General features: G+C 28.3%; 1 protein-coding gene across 1 annotated transcript in view; it reads left to right on the top strand.

Moving 5' to 3' along the window:
* Positions 1-17320, top strand: part of LOC136986905 (putative N-acetylated-alpha-linked acidic dipeptidase) — a 64652-nt gene extending 47332 nt beyond the window's left edge. Inside the window, exons 17-20 of the mRNA XM_067284536.1 lie at positions 4933-5089; positions 8894-8975; positions 11126-11215; positions 16552-17320. Of these exons, the coding sequence (XP_067140637.1) occupies positions 4933-5089; positions 8894-8975; positions 11126-11215; positions 16552-16750 (528 nt within the window). The 3' untranslated portion in view covers positions 16751-17320. The remainder of the gene's footprint in view (positions 1-4932; positions 5090-8893; positions 8976-11125; positions 11216-16551) is intronic.
* Positions 17321-18375: the final 1055 nt, after the last annotated feature.

The following is an 18375-nucleotide window of genomic DNA, read 5'->3' as shown; positions in this document are numbered from 1 at the left end:
TGAAAAGTGGACACAGGTCAGAACTGGCAAACATTTATTGCAAATATAAAAGCAATCTCCATGTTTGTTTAGGCAAAGATCATAGTGTCTCAAGCAGGTCAAAGCCCCTCACATAGAATTCTGGTGTCTGCTCACAAAGCTTTCTTGAGAGGTCTGAAAATGTGAAGGTGTTGTGGCAACAGGTCAGGACTGTATGTGATTTGTAACTCGTCTGTCACTTCTGATTATGTCGTCCACAATAGTGATTGACGCAGCAGAGATTACGATGTGTTTCGACCTGGCCTCTGTTTATCCTGAATTGATTTGCAGACTTCTCTCTAACTCTTGTAACAGTTATTCACTACTGCTCATCCTAAATAATGATCACCATAAATGTGCTTCATGTGTCCATGGATGTCAGCACTCCTATTACCTTTAGCCACTAAAAAAGAACTACCGTCTTGTTCAATTCTGGACGTTTCCATCATAACTAACTTAACATTAATCTGCCAGTTACTGGAGATAAAACCTATTCCTGCTAATACTTAATGCAACTTGTGCTTTGCCTATGTTGAGCTTACCTGTCCATAAGGTGGCCTACCAATTGCTACTTTGCACGATGAAATATGACATGTGTCCACTTTTCAATTGGGCAATCCTTATATATTAGCTAAAGTACTTATAATTTATTTATCATATTTTAAAAAATTTTTATCTATGACAAATATAAATCCTTTTATTCTGAAATTATATTATTTGAATTAAATTATAAAGTTATTTTATTAAAAAATTTTAAGTGGTGATTTTATTTATAAATTAGAAGTATCTTAGATTATTTAATTTCATTTATGTATTAGAAAGATACAAATTAATTCAATTTTTTCAAATTAATTCAAATTTTATTTATTAACCTTCTGATAGAAAAGAAATATTGATTTATCATCAGAAATAATCCTTGAATTGATATTTTTTTTTAACATTCCAACAATCAAAACAAAAACATATTGATTAATATTTTTACTGACTAGAAAAGCACTTGTTTAAGAATTTTTGTAGCAAGTATTCTGAAAATAAAAGGAAATATGACTGATAAAGAAATCATAGAAAATCTACTGGAGAAGAAATAATAACATTTACATAAATGCAAATGATAGCAAATACTCCTATTGATACTTTTGCAGATAAACTGATTCCTTTTCAAAAAGAATTTATTTTACTATAAAAGTAGTTAGTAATTATAACCATATGTTTACCTGCAACAACGAAAACTTTTTAAAATTTATATTTAAGTGTTGTTATTTATAACATAAAAATCTGCAAGGTTTCTTATTTAAACTTTTTTAAAAATATATTTTTAAATTTATAAATTATTGTAGTCAAACTTAGTTAATTTGAAGTTCAAGGAGAGTGCAAAATAATTTGAATTATCCAAAATTCTAATTAACCAATTTTTTATTGATAATTATTAAGTAATCCAGATATAGTGAACTTACTTTGTTGTCACATTTTCTCGTTAATCTTAACACTGAGAGAAAAGCAAAACTGGTCTAGGCTGCAAAATGTTAAAAGTGACTGAAAATTTTGAGCAACTAATCATTTACAAACAAGAGAAAAAATAGTCAGTAAAAGCAAAACACTTCCCACATTGTTTTGTTTTTACCACTGTTGCATATTTGTTACAAGTATGAAAGATATGTTAAAAAGAAAATGATGTTGGGTGAGAGAAATGTTTAAAAGGTGTAAATTGCAATATCACACTAATTTTTATGATTTTGTAACTGACTCAAAAATTATTAGAAACATATGATAACAAATGGAACTGATTAGTGGTGATGTGATACTTTCTTTTTATTCCTTTTCCTACTTCGCTAGTTACCTCGATTTTCTTCTCCAAAATTAAAGAATTATCATATGATCCATGCTTCACATGATACAATACAGTCGTGGTTCTCAATCTTTTTGAAGTTGGGGAACACTAAACTTTGACTTTTTTTTCGCGGAACACTTACAATACATCAGCTTTAAAGTAGTGGTGACAAACCTTTTTGAAATCAAGAGCACGCTCGGTCTAGTATATGACATCATTGGTGTTTGCTGATTACATTCCCATACAAAAATTATTGTACATTGTATTGATTTTTCTTTTGCAACAATTTTTAATTGTTTATTTGATTTATTTTCTTGTGGAACATTTGAAGTGGCTTCATGGAGCACCTGTATTCTGTGGACCATAGATTGAGAACCATGGCAATAAAGTAAAAAAAATGCAACTAAACTACAGGCCTATGTACTGTATTACACTAAATGATTAGAGATAATGACTAGCATGTGACATTAGGTGGTGGGAATTTCAAACACATTACATGTTAACACAACAGTAGGTCTCCTACTTCTTTTTATTCCTTGTACTGTATATACAAGGTTCTTACATACCTGGAAAGTCAGGTGTGTAAGAACTATTAGTGTTCAGAAAAGTCATGGAATGTCAGGGAATTTGTTAAAAATTGTCAAAAAGTCAGGGAATTTGCTTCCTTGGCTGTCTTGTTGATTTTTTGCTGACAGTATGCTTGACTAAGTGTAGCCATCTACAGGCAGCAAGATGTAATATGGTGCAATACAACTTATGAAAAGGGGTGCAGAATAATTTCAAAGCCCAAAATTTCTCCCAAGCTTACACAAAATTTTTCCAAAAATTTACAAAGTACATAAAATGATAAATAGTTTAAATGGTATTATTTATCATTTTTCATCTTAATTTTGATTGCATAACAAAACAATTTGATTTTTTTTTCCAGTTTATTAATAATTTATAAAATTCAGGAAATTTATTAAGATATAAATTTAATAAATATATATTTTTGTACGTGGATTATATAGAATTTGTTAATGAATAATAAAAAATAACTTTTTTTTTTCAAAGCCATGTAGATTTATCGTTGTGGATTAATAACAGACTTTTAATAATATATTTAATTTTAATTTTAATAATTCTGCTATTATAAAAAATATATAACTATTAATTAAAGCAAATAACTAATTAAAATGTTGGAAAAGCAAAACATATGTGCATAGTAAGTCAAATGCTGTTTTATTTTGTCAATGTGCTATACTGTAAGGCAGGGATGGGCAACCCGCGGCCCGCAGTATTATTTTTTGCGGCCCGCGTGGCATAAAGTATGAATAAATATATCAATTTCCCAGCTTAATGAGATATTCGACAAAAATTCAAATGTTATTTTCTACAATTTATATTTGTGAAAAGTTTTTTCGCAATGAATTTAGCAAAAATTAAAACAAGAAACCGGCTAACAGATGCATCGAAACTAATTTAAAACTAGCAGTGACTGATATTTAACCAAATATTTCCGATATATTACGTTTAGATCGGTGCCAGAAGCTATATTAAGTATACCTATGCTAATTTATAATTATATATGAATAAAGAATTGTAATTTACCGACAGTTCCCCCTCTTTTCTCTTGTGTGCGGCCCGCATCAGTTCAAAAGTTTTGAAATGCGACCCTTATGTAGAAAAAGGTTGCCATCCCTGCTGTAAGGGATGTGAAGGTCAGGGAATTTGTACAAAGTTGGTCAAGAAAAGTCATGGAAATTAAAACAAAAATTTGAGTAGGAACCTTGTATATAGCTTACTAGTAAATCACAAATTAGTACACAAAAGGAGAAAGAACGACTGCATGGCAGGTAAGAATTCCAAAAAAACAATATTCTGCAATGGTAAAACCGTAGTAAATTTCAAAATATAAGGAAATTCCCACTTCAAATTATCCAAAAATTAAAAAAAAGTTTGAATTAAACATAATTTTAACATTAAATGTAATAGGATACTGAAAGGGAATTTGTAAAATTTGAATTAATCAAGTTTGTATTTTATTACATCTAATACTTCTGAAGCAACATAAAATCATATATTTAGAATATAGCAACTTCCTACATTTTAGAACTTAGAATATTTATAATAATGATTATAATATATCACTCATAACTTTAAAAGTTTATAAAATAATTTTTAAGTTATAAAAATTTTAAAAAGTTTTATTTATATGAAAATGTTTGTATGAAATATTCTCTTAATAATGACTTGGTAATCACATTTTAATATTTTATTATAACAGTAACTTGTTAAACGAAACATGTTTAATAATATAACCCCATTGTTTACTAGCCTATAAATAGTAGATTAAATTTAAAATTTTAGATAATGAAAAAGTACATGATACATCTACATATAAATATACAACATTGTTGTTATATAACTGTACTATTCTATCTGGTTTGATAATTAATCTATCTGTTAATTTATGTTTAATATGACAGGTGTTTATTTAATTCATGGACAGAAGTAAAACTTACTTTAAATTCATCCTTGGAATCTTCCAGTTTTTTGTTTTTCTCAAAATAATCTCCTTTGAACCTCACACACTTTTGTAAGCATTGTACCCATGCATTAAAAGTGTCTTAAAGTCATTTTTTAACAGCATGCAAAGTGTTGTCATTGTGGCTAATTCAGTGCAGCCAGTAGTCACTGCCGTAGGTGCTGAAGTTCTGTCACATTGTCGTATATCTCAAACTGGCATCTTGTAATTCTTTTCCTCTTTCCATGTCTGAAGAGAGCTTTGAAAGGGAAATATTTTGCATCTAACAATGAAGTTTGTCGAGCACAACAGCACTTTGCATGCTATTATAGAATGGCTTCAAATAAGCTTTTGATGCATGAGTACAACACTGGAAATGTGTGAGGTTCAACAGAATATTTTGAGAAAGGCGAATGGCCAGAAGAAGTCTTCACTCCTGTCCACAAATTAAATCACCACCCTTTGTACATTTTAAATTAAAATATTTATTGTCCACTGAACCATTATTCTAGTTGTACTGGTAGTAATTTTTGTGGTATTTATAATGATAAAAGTATAATTAATTTTTTTTCTTTCTAAGTACCATAAAGCATTAACACAACTGTGGGCTGAAGTAACTCATCAACTGGCTGATTTACCACTTATACCATTCGAAATTAGAGATTATGCTGCATTTTTGAATTATTCTGCAAAAATATTAAAAAAGCAGTTAGTGAAATTAAAAATCATTCAGCATGGTAAGAATTCTGTTTAATTTATTAAAGATATTCAATATTTTATATATTTGAATTTTAATTCCTTTTTACATAAGAGTTAACTTTGATATCTTAGATAATATTTTTTATCTCATTAATATTTCTGAAGATACAGAAACAATTTTATATTACTTATTAATCATTTTATATAAAATTATTCTGTATAATTTATGTTTGAATTTTGTTGTATTTTGAACTTATTAAATAAAATTTAAAAATAATTAATAAATCTTTTATGCTTTATATTTTTTCATATAATAATTCCTTTTTTTCTGAAAAGAAAAAAATCCGTATAATCTAATATGCAATTTACAATTATTTTATTTATATTTATTTATTTATTTATTAGTACAAAGTAGTAATACACTTACATACAGGCATACATAATTGAAACAATAACAAAAAGACAAACATCAAAAAATTTTTCAAATTGGCAAAATATATTATTAAAAAAAAAGCAGGCAATGAGTATCTAGTGACTGATTCCAAAAAACATTGATAACCTTTTTATTAATAATACAAAAACGTCTTACTGACAAAGCAAAATTCAAGAAATAAAAATTTTAAATGCAAACATGAGGTTACCAGAATTCATTGCAAACAATAAATACTTCAGCAGCAGGTTTTATAACAAAAAAGTGCTGCACTTCAGTTGAAAAAAAAAAAATTAGTTGCAGTTTTACAAAAAAAAACTATAAATTTGAATATAACTTTTAGAATCATATAACAATGTACAGGTACAAGATGATAAAAATGTTTTACCAAAATTACTTTTTCTTAATTTAACTAGAGCTTTGCAAGAAGTGAAAATGTAAAATGAATTGTGAGATAAGCAGGGGGGCCACTGGGGCATTCCCTAATGACCACTTACTCTGCACGGGCTGGTAAAGCCTGATCTCGGGGTCGTCGGATGGCTAAGTTTCAAGTGGAGCGGTCATGTTGGGTAAGCCGATAGGTGTCTGTTTTCCGAATAGACGGGACAGGGTTTTAACAAAATATAACAAAAGTTTAATAAGGTCTAAATCTATGCAATACATAAGGATTATACAAAATAGCTAAATTATTGCGATAAAATACAATTATTGGACCGTACAATATTGGCGTGACTATTTCTCATTTTATGCCACATGGGCATGCCTAAGGACACGGAGAGAGAGTTTACAGATATCTAACAGAAATACCTCTGAAAGCACTTTCCGATATATATGGGTTGTCGAATGGCAAGTCTTGTCCTTGTGCATAGCTGTAGGTTGTATCTTGGACAGTTCGTATTGAGAGTAAGTCTTCTCTTTGGACAGCAAAACGCACTTTCTTATGACAAACATGCCTTCCTTGTGACAAAAAGCTGTCTATATGGCAGCAGCCTTCAGTATGACAAAATGCCCAGAACCTCGGGTGTCTCTACCTTTTATACGAATTGCATGGGAATCCAGTCACGTGGTCGTCAGTTGTTTACACCACAAAGATTACATTTGCAGGTGTGCTAGCTCGGCGATGACTTGCATTAATATAATCGAGTCACTTTTGCAACTGACTGTCAACTTTCTCATCCGTTTGTTGATAGTAGAGCTGTCATTCAATCTGAGTCGATGTGATGTTTTTTTTCTAAATGCTCACGACGGAGATGATATAACAATTTTCTTAAAAATGGATTTTAATATCCATAAAAATCGTGGATCTCACACTGAATCAAATTGTAATTTTTTTAAAGAGCTCATAATAATTATTACCAGAAACATTATTTCAACTAAATGGTCATTTTACATTAAATTTAAGCATTTAAATTACATTAAAAATAGAATGAAATTTCTTATTGATAAATTAAAGCTGTTTGAAGTGTTAATTCAATCTTTGATCTCGTATGGATTGGAAGTATGTAGAGTTGAATGCTCAGAGAAAGAAAACAGAATTCAGTTGGATTTTATCAAACAGCTTTACTTGATTAAAAGATGGGTTCCCTCTTATTTGGTATATCTATAGTTTCAGAGATTACCATTGGTTTTTGATGTTATAAAATCCAATTTGCTCTGGTTTTTTAAACAGCCCAGAAGTTATTTAGTACAAAACCTCATGTAAACATAAATTTTAATTATTATGCATTGTTTTATTAGAGTTTTGTTAATGTAATACATTTTGTTCCAGAAAGAACTTAATAAAAATTTCTTAATTGCAGAAAAATTATAAATAAATACAAAATAATTCAGATGCAGAACAAACTTAAGTATCATAAAATATAAAAACAAAGAAAATTAAAAACAAATATTAAATTTTACTATTTTAATACATGCACTTTATCTATTTATTTATTTTTTTTTTTTTGTTATACAACTAAAATAAAAAGAAAGTAAAATACTGTAAGAATAAAATAGTATGAGAAATTATCAAATTTTTCATCATTAATAAATGCTGCTGTATATAGGGTAGTCAGTCAGAAGTTTGGGTCAGTATGTCCTCAGACTCACATGGATGAGAAACAGAAAACTATTAAACTTTTTACTAGTAAAAGGCATTGTTATATACATTTATTTTTTAATGTATGAGCCATTTTACTCTACATACTTTCTCTAGGAAATGGACATGATCTTCAAATGCCTTTGTGAAGAATATTGGAGAAAGAGTAGTCAATCAAAAGTTTGGTCACTTCTTCCTTTATTTCATCAACTAAAATTGATTACTAAAATATTCTACATTAATATTACAAAACCTGCTTAGCTATAACAAAAAGTATGCAAAAAGCAAGCTACCAGTATTTTTTTATTGAACATAAAGTGTAAGATTAGCATATCAGAATACAATTTCTTTACAATTAAAATAACATACATGAATATTGTATATGCAAAAACTGCTTAGATACAGCAAAAAAAATTTTACGATTAAAATACCTGATAATCGTAAATACTAGTTCACTAGTTCATGTAATTTGAGAAATTCATTAGTCTGTGTGGGACACTTCACATATAAGACACAGGGTAAATTTTTTTTTTGCTTGAGCCATTGTATTGGACTAAGTTGTGTCAGATATGCCATAAAATTTAGTACAGGTATACCTTGCCTTATGTCGGTAATTGGTTCCAGGAGAGGCGACGTAAGTCGAAAAATGACGTAAGTCAAATTTACTTGTGTAGTTACGACGTAAGTTGAAACTACGGTGAAAAATGCCAATAATGAGCACTTAAAGACCGCTAAATAAGACGACAACACAGAAACACAGATGTTTTCGTGTTTCGTTCTCTAGGATTTATGATGATTATATTAACATTTACTGTAAATGTACATATTTTAATATGATTTTATGTGCTTTTAACACTTTTCTAGTGATATTACGACTTCAATATTTGTGGCGGATGGATGCAAAGTCGAATAAAATGACTTAAACTTGATTTTTATTTTTCCATATACTTTTTTGACAAACGACATATAATCGGGAACAACATAAGTCGAGGTATACCTGTATATTATCAAATATGCATATACTGGGAAGCTTTCCTAAAAAGAGTTATTCTATTTTATAAACATATTTTAAATTTTATTTCTGAACAAATATATTAAAAATAATCTATTTGTAGATGTATTGTTTAAAGACAATGATTAATATTTAGATAAATTACTGTCACAAAAACCAAAATACCAATAAAAATGGTAAAAAACTCATATTAGCCATTTTTTACCATTTCTGCTGGTGTTTTGATTTTTGTGATGGTAATTTATTTAAGATTATCCAGTTTTTAGCAGTCATTATTTGAATAATTCATATTTTCTCAAAATAATGAAAATTTTTTTATATAGATGATTTAGATGCAACTGTTAACCTCTTTCAAAAAGAAGTTAATAAATTTTATCAAAACAAGAGAAAAATCAACATTGCAAAGTAAGATATTAAAGAAAGCTTTTCTATATAAGTTTAAATAAGTTTTTTGACTTATTGTGATTAATATTTTATCATATGTCTTTAAAAATTTAAGTAATACTATTTGTTTTGTGAACTTCTGATTAATTGGAGGTTTTATTCAACTATGAAAAAATTTTATTTCATTTTTCTTTTCTTCTGGCATCCTGTATTCAGAGGGTTGCAGCAAACAAACAGTTTTCTTCTTCTAAGTTTTTCTGTTTAGTGAATCTGTTTTTTTTTTTTTTTTTCTCATATCATCATCCTTTTTCTTTATGGTCTTCTTATTTCTCTTTTAAACTTTACATTTTTCCTTAAGAATTTTTCCTGTCATCATTTTTCCTGTAGGTTTTCCTTTACAGTGTGTCTGGTAAATGCTCTTTTCCACTTCATAATTATCTTTACAAGGCTTATTTCTGTTGTTAACTGTTCCAAAAACTTCACTGTTTCTTATGTTATCTGTCCCTTGATTTTTTCATATTTATGCAACGTCATATTTCCACAGCAATCCATTAAGTTAAATATAAATCAAATAAAAATTCAAATGTAAAATAAGTAATGTGGAGAGTTTTCTCTTCTACATTACTTACTTTATATTTTAACAAGTGAGAACCAGTCTTAAATCAAAATAATGTGGAAGAGGATTTTATATTATTTTGATTTAAGTCCAGTTCCTACGTGTGCCAAACCATGGTGAAAATATGTTGACTAAACAATTTTGACATCATCTCACAGTGGAAAGAATGCTGCTGCTTCAAATCAATTTCATCTCAACTTTTCCATTGCAGTAAAATCTGTGAATAAGTATTTGAGTAATCACATCACTTTGGGTTGATAAACTTTGTATGTTAATGCAGCTGTTAACATAATATGACGAACAGCAATCCATAAACATTGGAATCAATTTTTGGTAGTCACCTTGATGAGCTAAAAGTTTACTGGGAAAAACTGTGTCAATAGGAATTACTGGACAGGTTTTTCATTGCAATTATTCATGATAGTTTTAACAATTTCTTTTAATATTTTATTATATTAAAATAATAAAATATATAATATAATTGAAAATTAAATTATTCATTTAGTACAGTAGAAGTTTGTTAATCCAGCCTGGACCAGAGTGGTGCTTGATTATTGAAAATGATGTATTACTGGATGTTTTTGTATTTTTGAAAATTTGACAAGTTACATTTGATTTGAATATTGCAGACATTTGGGTTGTTGTTAAACTAAACACTGCTTGCAGTGATCCTTGCAGTGGTCTCACTGATTTGAGGTTAATCTGCAATGCTCGTTTCATTTGCTTTTCTTGCTGCAACAAGATGGCTACCTCCATAATGGAGATGTGCAAAGTTGAATTCTTACATGATGTAACAGTAAAATTGTAAGGTTTTGATCACCATGAATTCTGTTTGTACTAATTTTTCTTTTAAAATACTCATCAGTAAAAAAAGATTTGACAAAACTTGTATATTTAAAATGTTTTATTATCTGCTTTATGTTGCAGAAAGAAGTTGCATACATTAAATTTAAACTATTAATTTTACTTCTAAACAAAGCCTTACATCACAAAAATGAATTATTTTTAAAATGTTTCAAATTAAATAATTTGTAAAACATTCTAATAGCTGCACTGAGATCCACCATTTTGGAACTGCAGCACTGCTCTGTGTGCATTGTTAAAATACCTTCAGCACCTACTGCAGCACTTTTGCAGTGAAAGCAGCAGTGCTGAATTTAACAACAAGTCAATTGCTCTATAGTTTGCACCAGTGCAGACTGATATATTCTTCCAATTTGTTTATGCATTCTCCTTAATCATTCTGAAAATAATACAGTATGTGATGCCTATACTGTGTTAAGATTGGTTGAAAAACCTGCAAAAATGTGAATGAACATGTTGTTATCTAGGAACTTTAATGTACAGTACCATGTGTCCAAACAAATTCCAGTTTACAGAATAATAGCATGCTGGATTACTGGCTACTGTTCAGAAATTTTAGGTTATTGGACTTTCTGGGTTATCAACTGCTATATTAATGAGCTTCTACTGTAAATAACACTTTTGTAATATTATTTTTAAATTTTCATTAAAAATTATATGATATTAATGGGAACAAACATTTAAATTTCAGTTTTTATGCTGTTCGTGCCTTCAATGATAAACTTTTGTTGCTTGAAAAAGCTTTTATTAAAACAGAAAATTTACCAGATAATTATTTCAGGTAAGATTATATATTAAATAATTATATTATTGATAAATTTATATTGAGATAATTGTAATATATTTTTAGTTAAATAAATTGATAAATAACATTATTTTAAACACAGGATAATTTAAAAATCTATTGTCATTAGACAGAAATTTAAAATATTTCTTAAATATATTTTACTTCTGTATAGAAGTAAATATATTTTACTTAAATATATTTACTTCTTAAATGTAAAACAAAAATGATACCTTTATTAGTGATATTTATTTTTCCACATAGTATTATAACTCATGAATTAATTATAATTGAATTTGTTAAAATGTATGATATATTTAAATTTAACATTTTATGTATCTGTGTGAACATAACTAATACAGATATGAAATCTAAACCAGTATGATCCAGAATTTTTGATATCTAATGACTTTGAAATGGCAATGTAAACCTTGATTTAATAATATATAAAATGTAATAACTAAATGACTTTATAAATGTTGTTTACTTATTACATTGACAAACTAATATTCTAAGTATAATTTACATATACAGGTTGTCCCACAAGGTAATGGCAATATTTTTATAATATTGTGACCAGAGGGTTGGCACCATACTGGTGATGCCTATGTCAGGACTGACACCACTGTATCTTTTAAGGCAGACACAGAAACCTTGTTGGCTGCAGTTTCGGTTTTGCACGAGCAGTTGTGTATGTAGACACTAGGAGTCTGTGATGGAGACAGACTGAGAGACAATGTGCTGAAAGAAGTGCACACTACAACTTAATTGTAAAAAAACAATACCCATTTATTTTTGTAAATTATTTACAGATATACATAAGATAACAGAGTCATATAGCATCATAAAATGGATAAAGCTTATGTAGCATAACATTTTTGATTAGGCTTTATACTAAGTTAACGGGTTTCTAGCCGAGAGGGAGAGCTTACATTCTTACGCATGACGCTAAATACCTTGATTGATCGAAGTAGCACAACGTCCTGATGATAAGGTGGAGAGGTTCCTTGGTTGGGTAGAGTTAGGCTCCTTGATGGTACAGTTCACTATCAAAAGTTTGTTTCGAAGGCATCTACAGGGAAGGGCGGTTGAAGGGATCGGCAATGGAACACTCACACGAAAAGGCAGAGGTCGGTGAACTCTCTCTCTGTGTCAGTTCCGATGTTTCTTTTATTTTGGGGATCCTCCCTCGATTTCGATGCCCTTTTTATGTGATGCTAAAGTTTTTGACCAATGGTGAATATTTGTTGTTAGTTCCTGGTGACACATTTGATGAGTCTCCTGGGAAAGGAAGTGACTCTGGGGGGGAGAGATGCGATCATCCTCCAGTAATTAAAAAGCGAAAATTTTGTTTCACTGGGTTTGAACTAATTTAACGTTCAAAAGACAAAATTTTTTTCTCAAAAATTTCATAAAGTCTGGCTCTCGCATCATATTCTAGAGGCAAAGGGAATACAAAATGTCTTATAAATGTAGTCCTTCAAAAACATTGTTTCAGTGCTAGAAGTGGTTAAAGTTCAAACTAGTTGTCCCTTAAGATGCTATTTTGCAGCACTGCTAAGCACTATAGAAGACCCTCAATCTTTCTATCCTTCTGTTTCTATACTGTACTAAGAAAGAGCCAAGAAATGCAAGTAAACTTTTTTTTTCTGTAAAAGGAAATTCAGATCTAAAAATTATTAAGACTCTGCAAATTCTAAGAATAAAAGAAACACATTATCAGATATTAAATGATGATTTATTTACTAAGACTAGCAGACAGATGGTGCAATTCTACCACTAATATATACATGATTTAGTTGGTGTTAAATTCCTTTTATTTTGATATGGATTGTATTTGTTTTTGTTACAATTAAATAATTATAAGGATCTTTAGGAATCAGTATTTGACATTATCCATAAATTATGAAATGCTATATTTACTTCAACTATTATCTCGCCCTCTGTAATGCTCCATAAAGCATTACAACACACTCACTATCAAAATTATGCAATGCATATCCTTGATCCCCATAATTGTACTAAGGAATAATACACAGAATACAGTACATTATTTTATAAATTATGTACAAAGCAATAATGTAAACAGTATTGTTCACTATGCAAATTCTTCAGAAACAGAATTGAATCATTGTTACTAAGGATTAAGATCCTAACATTATGTAAAATTTTTGTAAACACCCTCATCCCTGTGTAATGTATTGTAAAAATTATCTGCATTGTCTGCTGATAAGTTTGATTCATTATCATATAAAAAATTATGAATCTTATGCATAAATCTCAACCTGAAGGACTATGTTTGTCTTACATGGTCTGATAAGTTTATGCTTGAACTGTGATTATTCTGTTAATAGCTAAGCTACTTAGCTACTTTCACATATGTCTTGGGTTTATATATACTTAAAGCCTTCCAACCATGACAGGGTAGCAACTTGGAAAGACTTGTTGGTACCCACAATTTTATAGATTGAGAGATCAGTGAAGATGAAACCGGCAAAATTTCCAAATCTGAAGATAATGACAAGAAATAACTTTAATTAGTTGATTTTATTAACTTCTACAGGAACTGCACTGTACAACTATCAACTCTAGAACCAGTAAAAAAATTTTTATTCAAACATTTTTAAGCATCTTAAACACTCTTTTTCAGGAAATAACATTTGCAATTACATTTTAAAGGAATGAATGCCAGACAGGTTTTTCAACAACATATTTGATTCGTGGAACAAATTTTCCATTTAAGACAATTGAAAACATTTGAATAAAAAAATTTTCACTGCATTTGATGGCTGTAGAGTTGGTAGTTGCATTACTTAAATGTTGATTGACAACATATAAAATTTATTTTATATTAATTAATAAAAAAATTAATATATTTAATGTTTGAAGTGTTAAAAAAGTAAAATCTAAATAACTGAAACAAATATCCATAAATCTGATTTTTAGACTTATGCCAAATGATTGCCAAATTACATCAGGCTATATTAATGCTACTGATTACTAATTAAATGTTAAGTAATTTAACCTGGAGATAGAACTCAGGTGCCATCTCTTGATAAATTTAATAATTATAATTAAATTTACAAAATTTAAGAAAATTCTTAAAAAAGACAATACAAAAATGTGTCTTCTCACTTGTCCTTTCACACATATGAGGAAAATAACAGTTCTAAAGCAGAGTCTTAACATTCGAATATAAAATTGAACAGTAACTGCCAGCCTGTTTTGAATTAAAAAAGAAGCCTGAAGAAGAGCCCAAGAAGGGGTTACAAAAACGTTTGTCACTCAAATGTTAATCGTATTCACACCAGTTAATTGGTTCTTGTGAGTCACATTTTTTATTTAATAATTAATTTAGATTTGGAATAAAAGAATTGGCCCAAAGCACCACCTACTTGCCACATTGGATGCATTGTCAGTTATGCTACTCAGACCTCCATCTAGTGTTGCCACCTTTTCAAAATTGCTGACCCAGACATTTTATAATTGGGATGTTATACTTAGAAATAAAAAAAATTAGGTTTTTTTATTGTGAGTAGGAGATAAATACAGTAGAGAACCAAAAATCAGAATCAATTGGAGACTGGGGTTGTTCAGATTAGTAATTTGTTCTGATTACCGATTATGCACGAAAAAATACATTAACCTGTTCGATGTTCAATTTTTTCTTCGTTGCGTGTCGCTTCGTGTTGAATTTTCGTTGATTTTAAGCCTAACGAAAATTTTTATAATAATAATCGAGGCTATCGTATCGTTAAAAATTATTTCTGCATTTTGTACAAACAAAATAAATATGTTGAAGAATATAAAAACATGAAAATTATACTTTAGAAGTAAATTTAGTATCAAAAACGTTCGATTCAGCATGACACAGTCCGACTGAAAATCGTTCCGATTACCGGCGATTCCGATTACCGGGGTTCCGATTAACGAGTCTCTACTGTACTTTTATTAGAAGGTAAACATATACATGATATATTATTAAAGTAATACAATAACGACATGTGGCATATCCAAAAATAATTAATAACAGTCTAATGTCAATATTAATTTCAAAAATAATACATAAAAGTAAGAATAATAAATAGTAACAATATCAATATATAATAATAAGTTACAAAAGATACATTATCTGATGATATCTGATCAAATTTCTATATATAAATATAGAAATTTGAAAACTAACATGAGTAATGGATTAATAAACTATATGAAAATAATTGAGAAAAATTACATAAAAATAAATATTACATTTTTTTTTATTTACCACCTTAAAAGTATATTTTTGGTTGCTCCTAGCTGCTTATAAAAGTTTATTTTTTTATTATTTCTTTGTAAAAATTTTTATAAATTTATTTTGTTTCATTACAATTTCACAATTTCTACAAAACCCCGGCAAATTAATAATTAATCCGGACGATGAATTTAAAAACTGGCTTGTCCGAGTGAAAACCAGCCTGGTGGCAACACTACCTCCATCTGATCTTTGTCTCCAGAATTATTAATTTAGATATAACCATACTAGTTACTCACAGCGCTGACTGGGAACGACTTCAGTGTCCATAACCCATAACTCTCACCAGGACACTCAGCCAACTATTTCGCTTTACCCCAGCATGGTGTATATATATGCAAATATAAACATCCATAAACCGAATTTTACTTTCCTGGATATGTAAACATTATGTATACATAACAAGAGAAAGTATTGGAATCGTGTTAAATTTGACATTCTGAGTTTTTTGCAAATCTCTGTTTTGAGACCTCCTGAACCCAAAAGAAAAAAAAAACTACAAAAAAATTCCATGGATGTGTATGTGTTGGCATCTGTTCTTTTAATATCTCGGGATGAGGTGAAGATTAAGAAATGAAATTTAGTGTGACAGCTTGTGTATAAGTGGTATCGATACTATTAAATTTTGGTGGTGGAGTGGGTGATTAGATAGACAGGGTCAAGTGTCATATCTTGAGTGGGGTCGGACTTAATGAAGATACTATGTGTTAACATTTACAATTTTTTATGAAACTGTCACTACTCTCAAAATTAAGCTTTTTGCCATTTTATAATTAAAAATATAGAAAATTTTTATAACAAAATCTCATAACAGATGGTGCCACACACAATTTTATTTATTATATTGTAATTATAAATTTAAAATATAAAAGTTATTTTCTAAATAAAATGTCATAACAGACACAACTTTATTGCTGTGTTTTTTAGATTAATGCCAATTAATGAATTAATTAATATAGTCCAATGTAATCTGGCAATCATTTGGCATAAATGAAACATTTTAAAATATTTTAATTGCATTTGTTTTTTTTTTCTTTAGGCATGTTGTTTTAAGTCCTAGTCATTACAGAAATAGAGCCGAAAATTCATTTTCAAATATTAAGGATCTTCTTTATGACTATGAAAATTCTAATGATGCAACTAATCAAAATGAAATAATTGAAAACATCAAAAAGAATCTTTCCATTCTTATCTTTTTAATAAAATCAGCAATGTCAATTCTTCAGGAAAATAATTAATTAAAATAATTTTTAATATAATAATTGTTAAATATTAGAAAATCTTGTATATATGTCGTTACATATTATTTTACATTTTATTATAATGTACAAATTTATGTGATAAGTATTTGGAATGTACAGCTTATCATACGCTTCTGTACTATAAATATAACTAATATATTTTATGTTATTTATATACTATCCATGTCAAATATATGGTCCACTTGCATTAAAGTTACAACATATATATATATATATTTTCTATTGAATATTGTTTTTTAAAGGTGATATTGTAAAAAATAATGTGGAATAATAGTTGATAAAGTTTATTAAGATATATTAATAAGTATAAATGTATAGTGTGTAAATAATTACTTTAATCTCAGAAGTCTGTTGGAAATTAGACAAAATTATATAGAATTAGGGGTTGAGTTTCATATCAATGAAGATTCTAAATATAGATTATATTCAATGTAGTTTTAGAATTTTTTTTATTGTAATATTATGCTAAATAGTGTTTATTGTTGTTTAAACAAATATATTATTAATTTTCATCTTTATATTTTATTAAAAGTTATCTTTTCAAAAATATAACCTCGTCATTACTCTCTTCAATTCTTAGAAGCATAAATTTTATAGTATATTTAGATATATTAGTTTGGATAATTTAGTGTGTAATGAAATTATTAAAGAATAATGTGATGATCAGATAGTTTAAAAATTATTGTTGGAAAATTTTATTACTCAGTTTTAGTACTTTATGGCTTATTTACACTAAAACTTAATTTTAAATTAATAAAAAAATTAATATATAATCAGCTTGCTGTATAGTAGATTCCAATGTTAATCTGTCTCTGTAATCCAAACAAACACTTTTGGTAGATGTATCTCACAGCAATTTCTGGTTAGCAAAACTATTTTTTATTTGCAATTGAACTACATATGCATTTCGGGTTGAAATACAGGACCAAGGAGGGGTCGGATTACATTATACCACCCGAAATGCATATGTAGTTCAATTGCAAATAAAAAATAGTTTTGCTAACCAGAAATTGCTGTGAGATACATCTACCAAAAGTGTTTGTTTGGATTACAAAGACGGATTAACATTGGAATAATAAAAAGAAGTTGGAATAACTAATAAAAATTTTGGTTCTAAAATATTTGATACATATAATTTAATATATTTAATGGTAAATGTAGTAAATTTTTCTCTTATAAAGTAAACAAAATTCCAATTTTCTCCTTTTCGCAATCATTATTAAATCTCAGCATAGACAAGTATTTTTCTAATGCTTTACCTTTAAGAATTATTTTTGTATAGTAAAATAATGTGGTAATTATTTTATTATTTTTAGAATTGAGATTGCCAACTGAATCGTAGAATGTATATTAACTTAAATTCATCGCCAAATGTTAAATTTCTAATACACTGAAGTAAGTTATATAATTATTAATATAAAAAACCACTACTGATGCATTATTTATATTAAGTACAAATAAAGGAATTTTGTGGTCATCAAATATTTTAAGTAAAACACAATTAATTTGAAACTGTTTGATCATTGTTTATTGGAAAATCATTGCAAGTTATCTGGTATATTGATGTTTTAAACATAATATGAAACATTAACACTATTATT

Source organism: Centruroides vittatus, unplaced genomic scaffold, assembly GCF_030686945.1.
Source record: "Centruroides vittatus isolate TY-2023 unplaced genomic scaffold, ASM3068694v2 scaffold_1323, whole genome shotgun sequence".
Taxonomy (NCBI): Eukaryota; Metazoa; Arthropoda; class Arachnida; order Scorpiones; family Buthidae; genus Centruroides; species Centruroides vittatus.
Note: the sequence above shows the minus strand (reverse complement) of the source record. Positions and strands in the feature narration are given on the sequence as shown.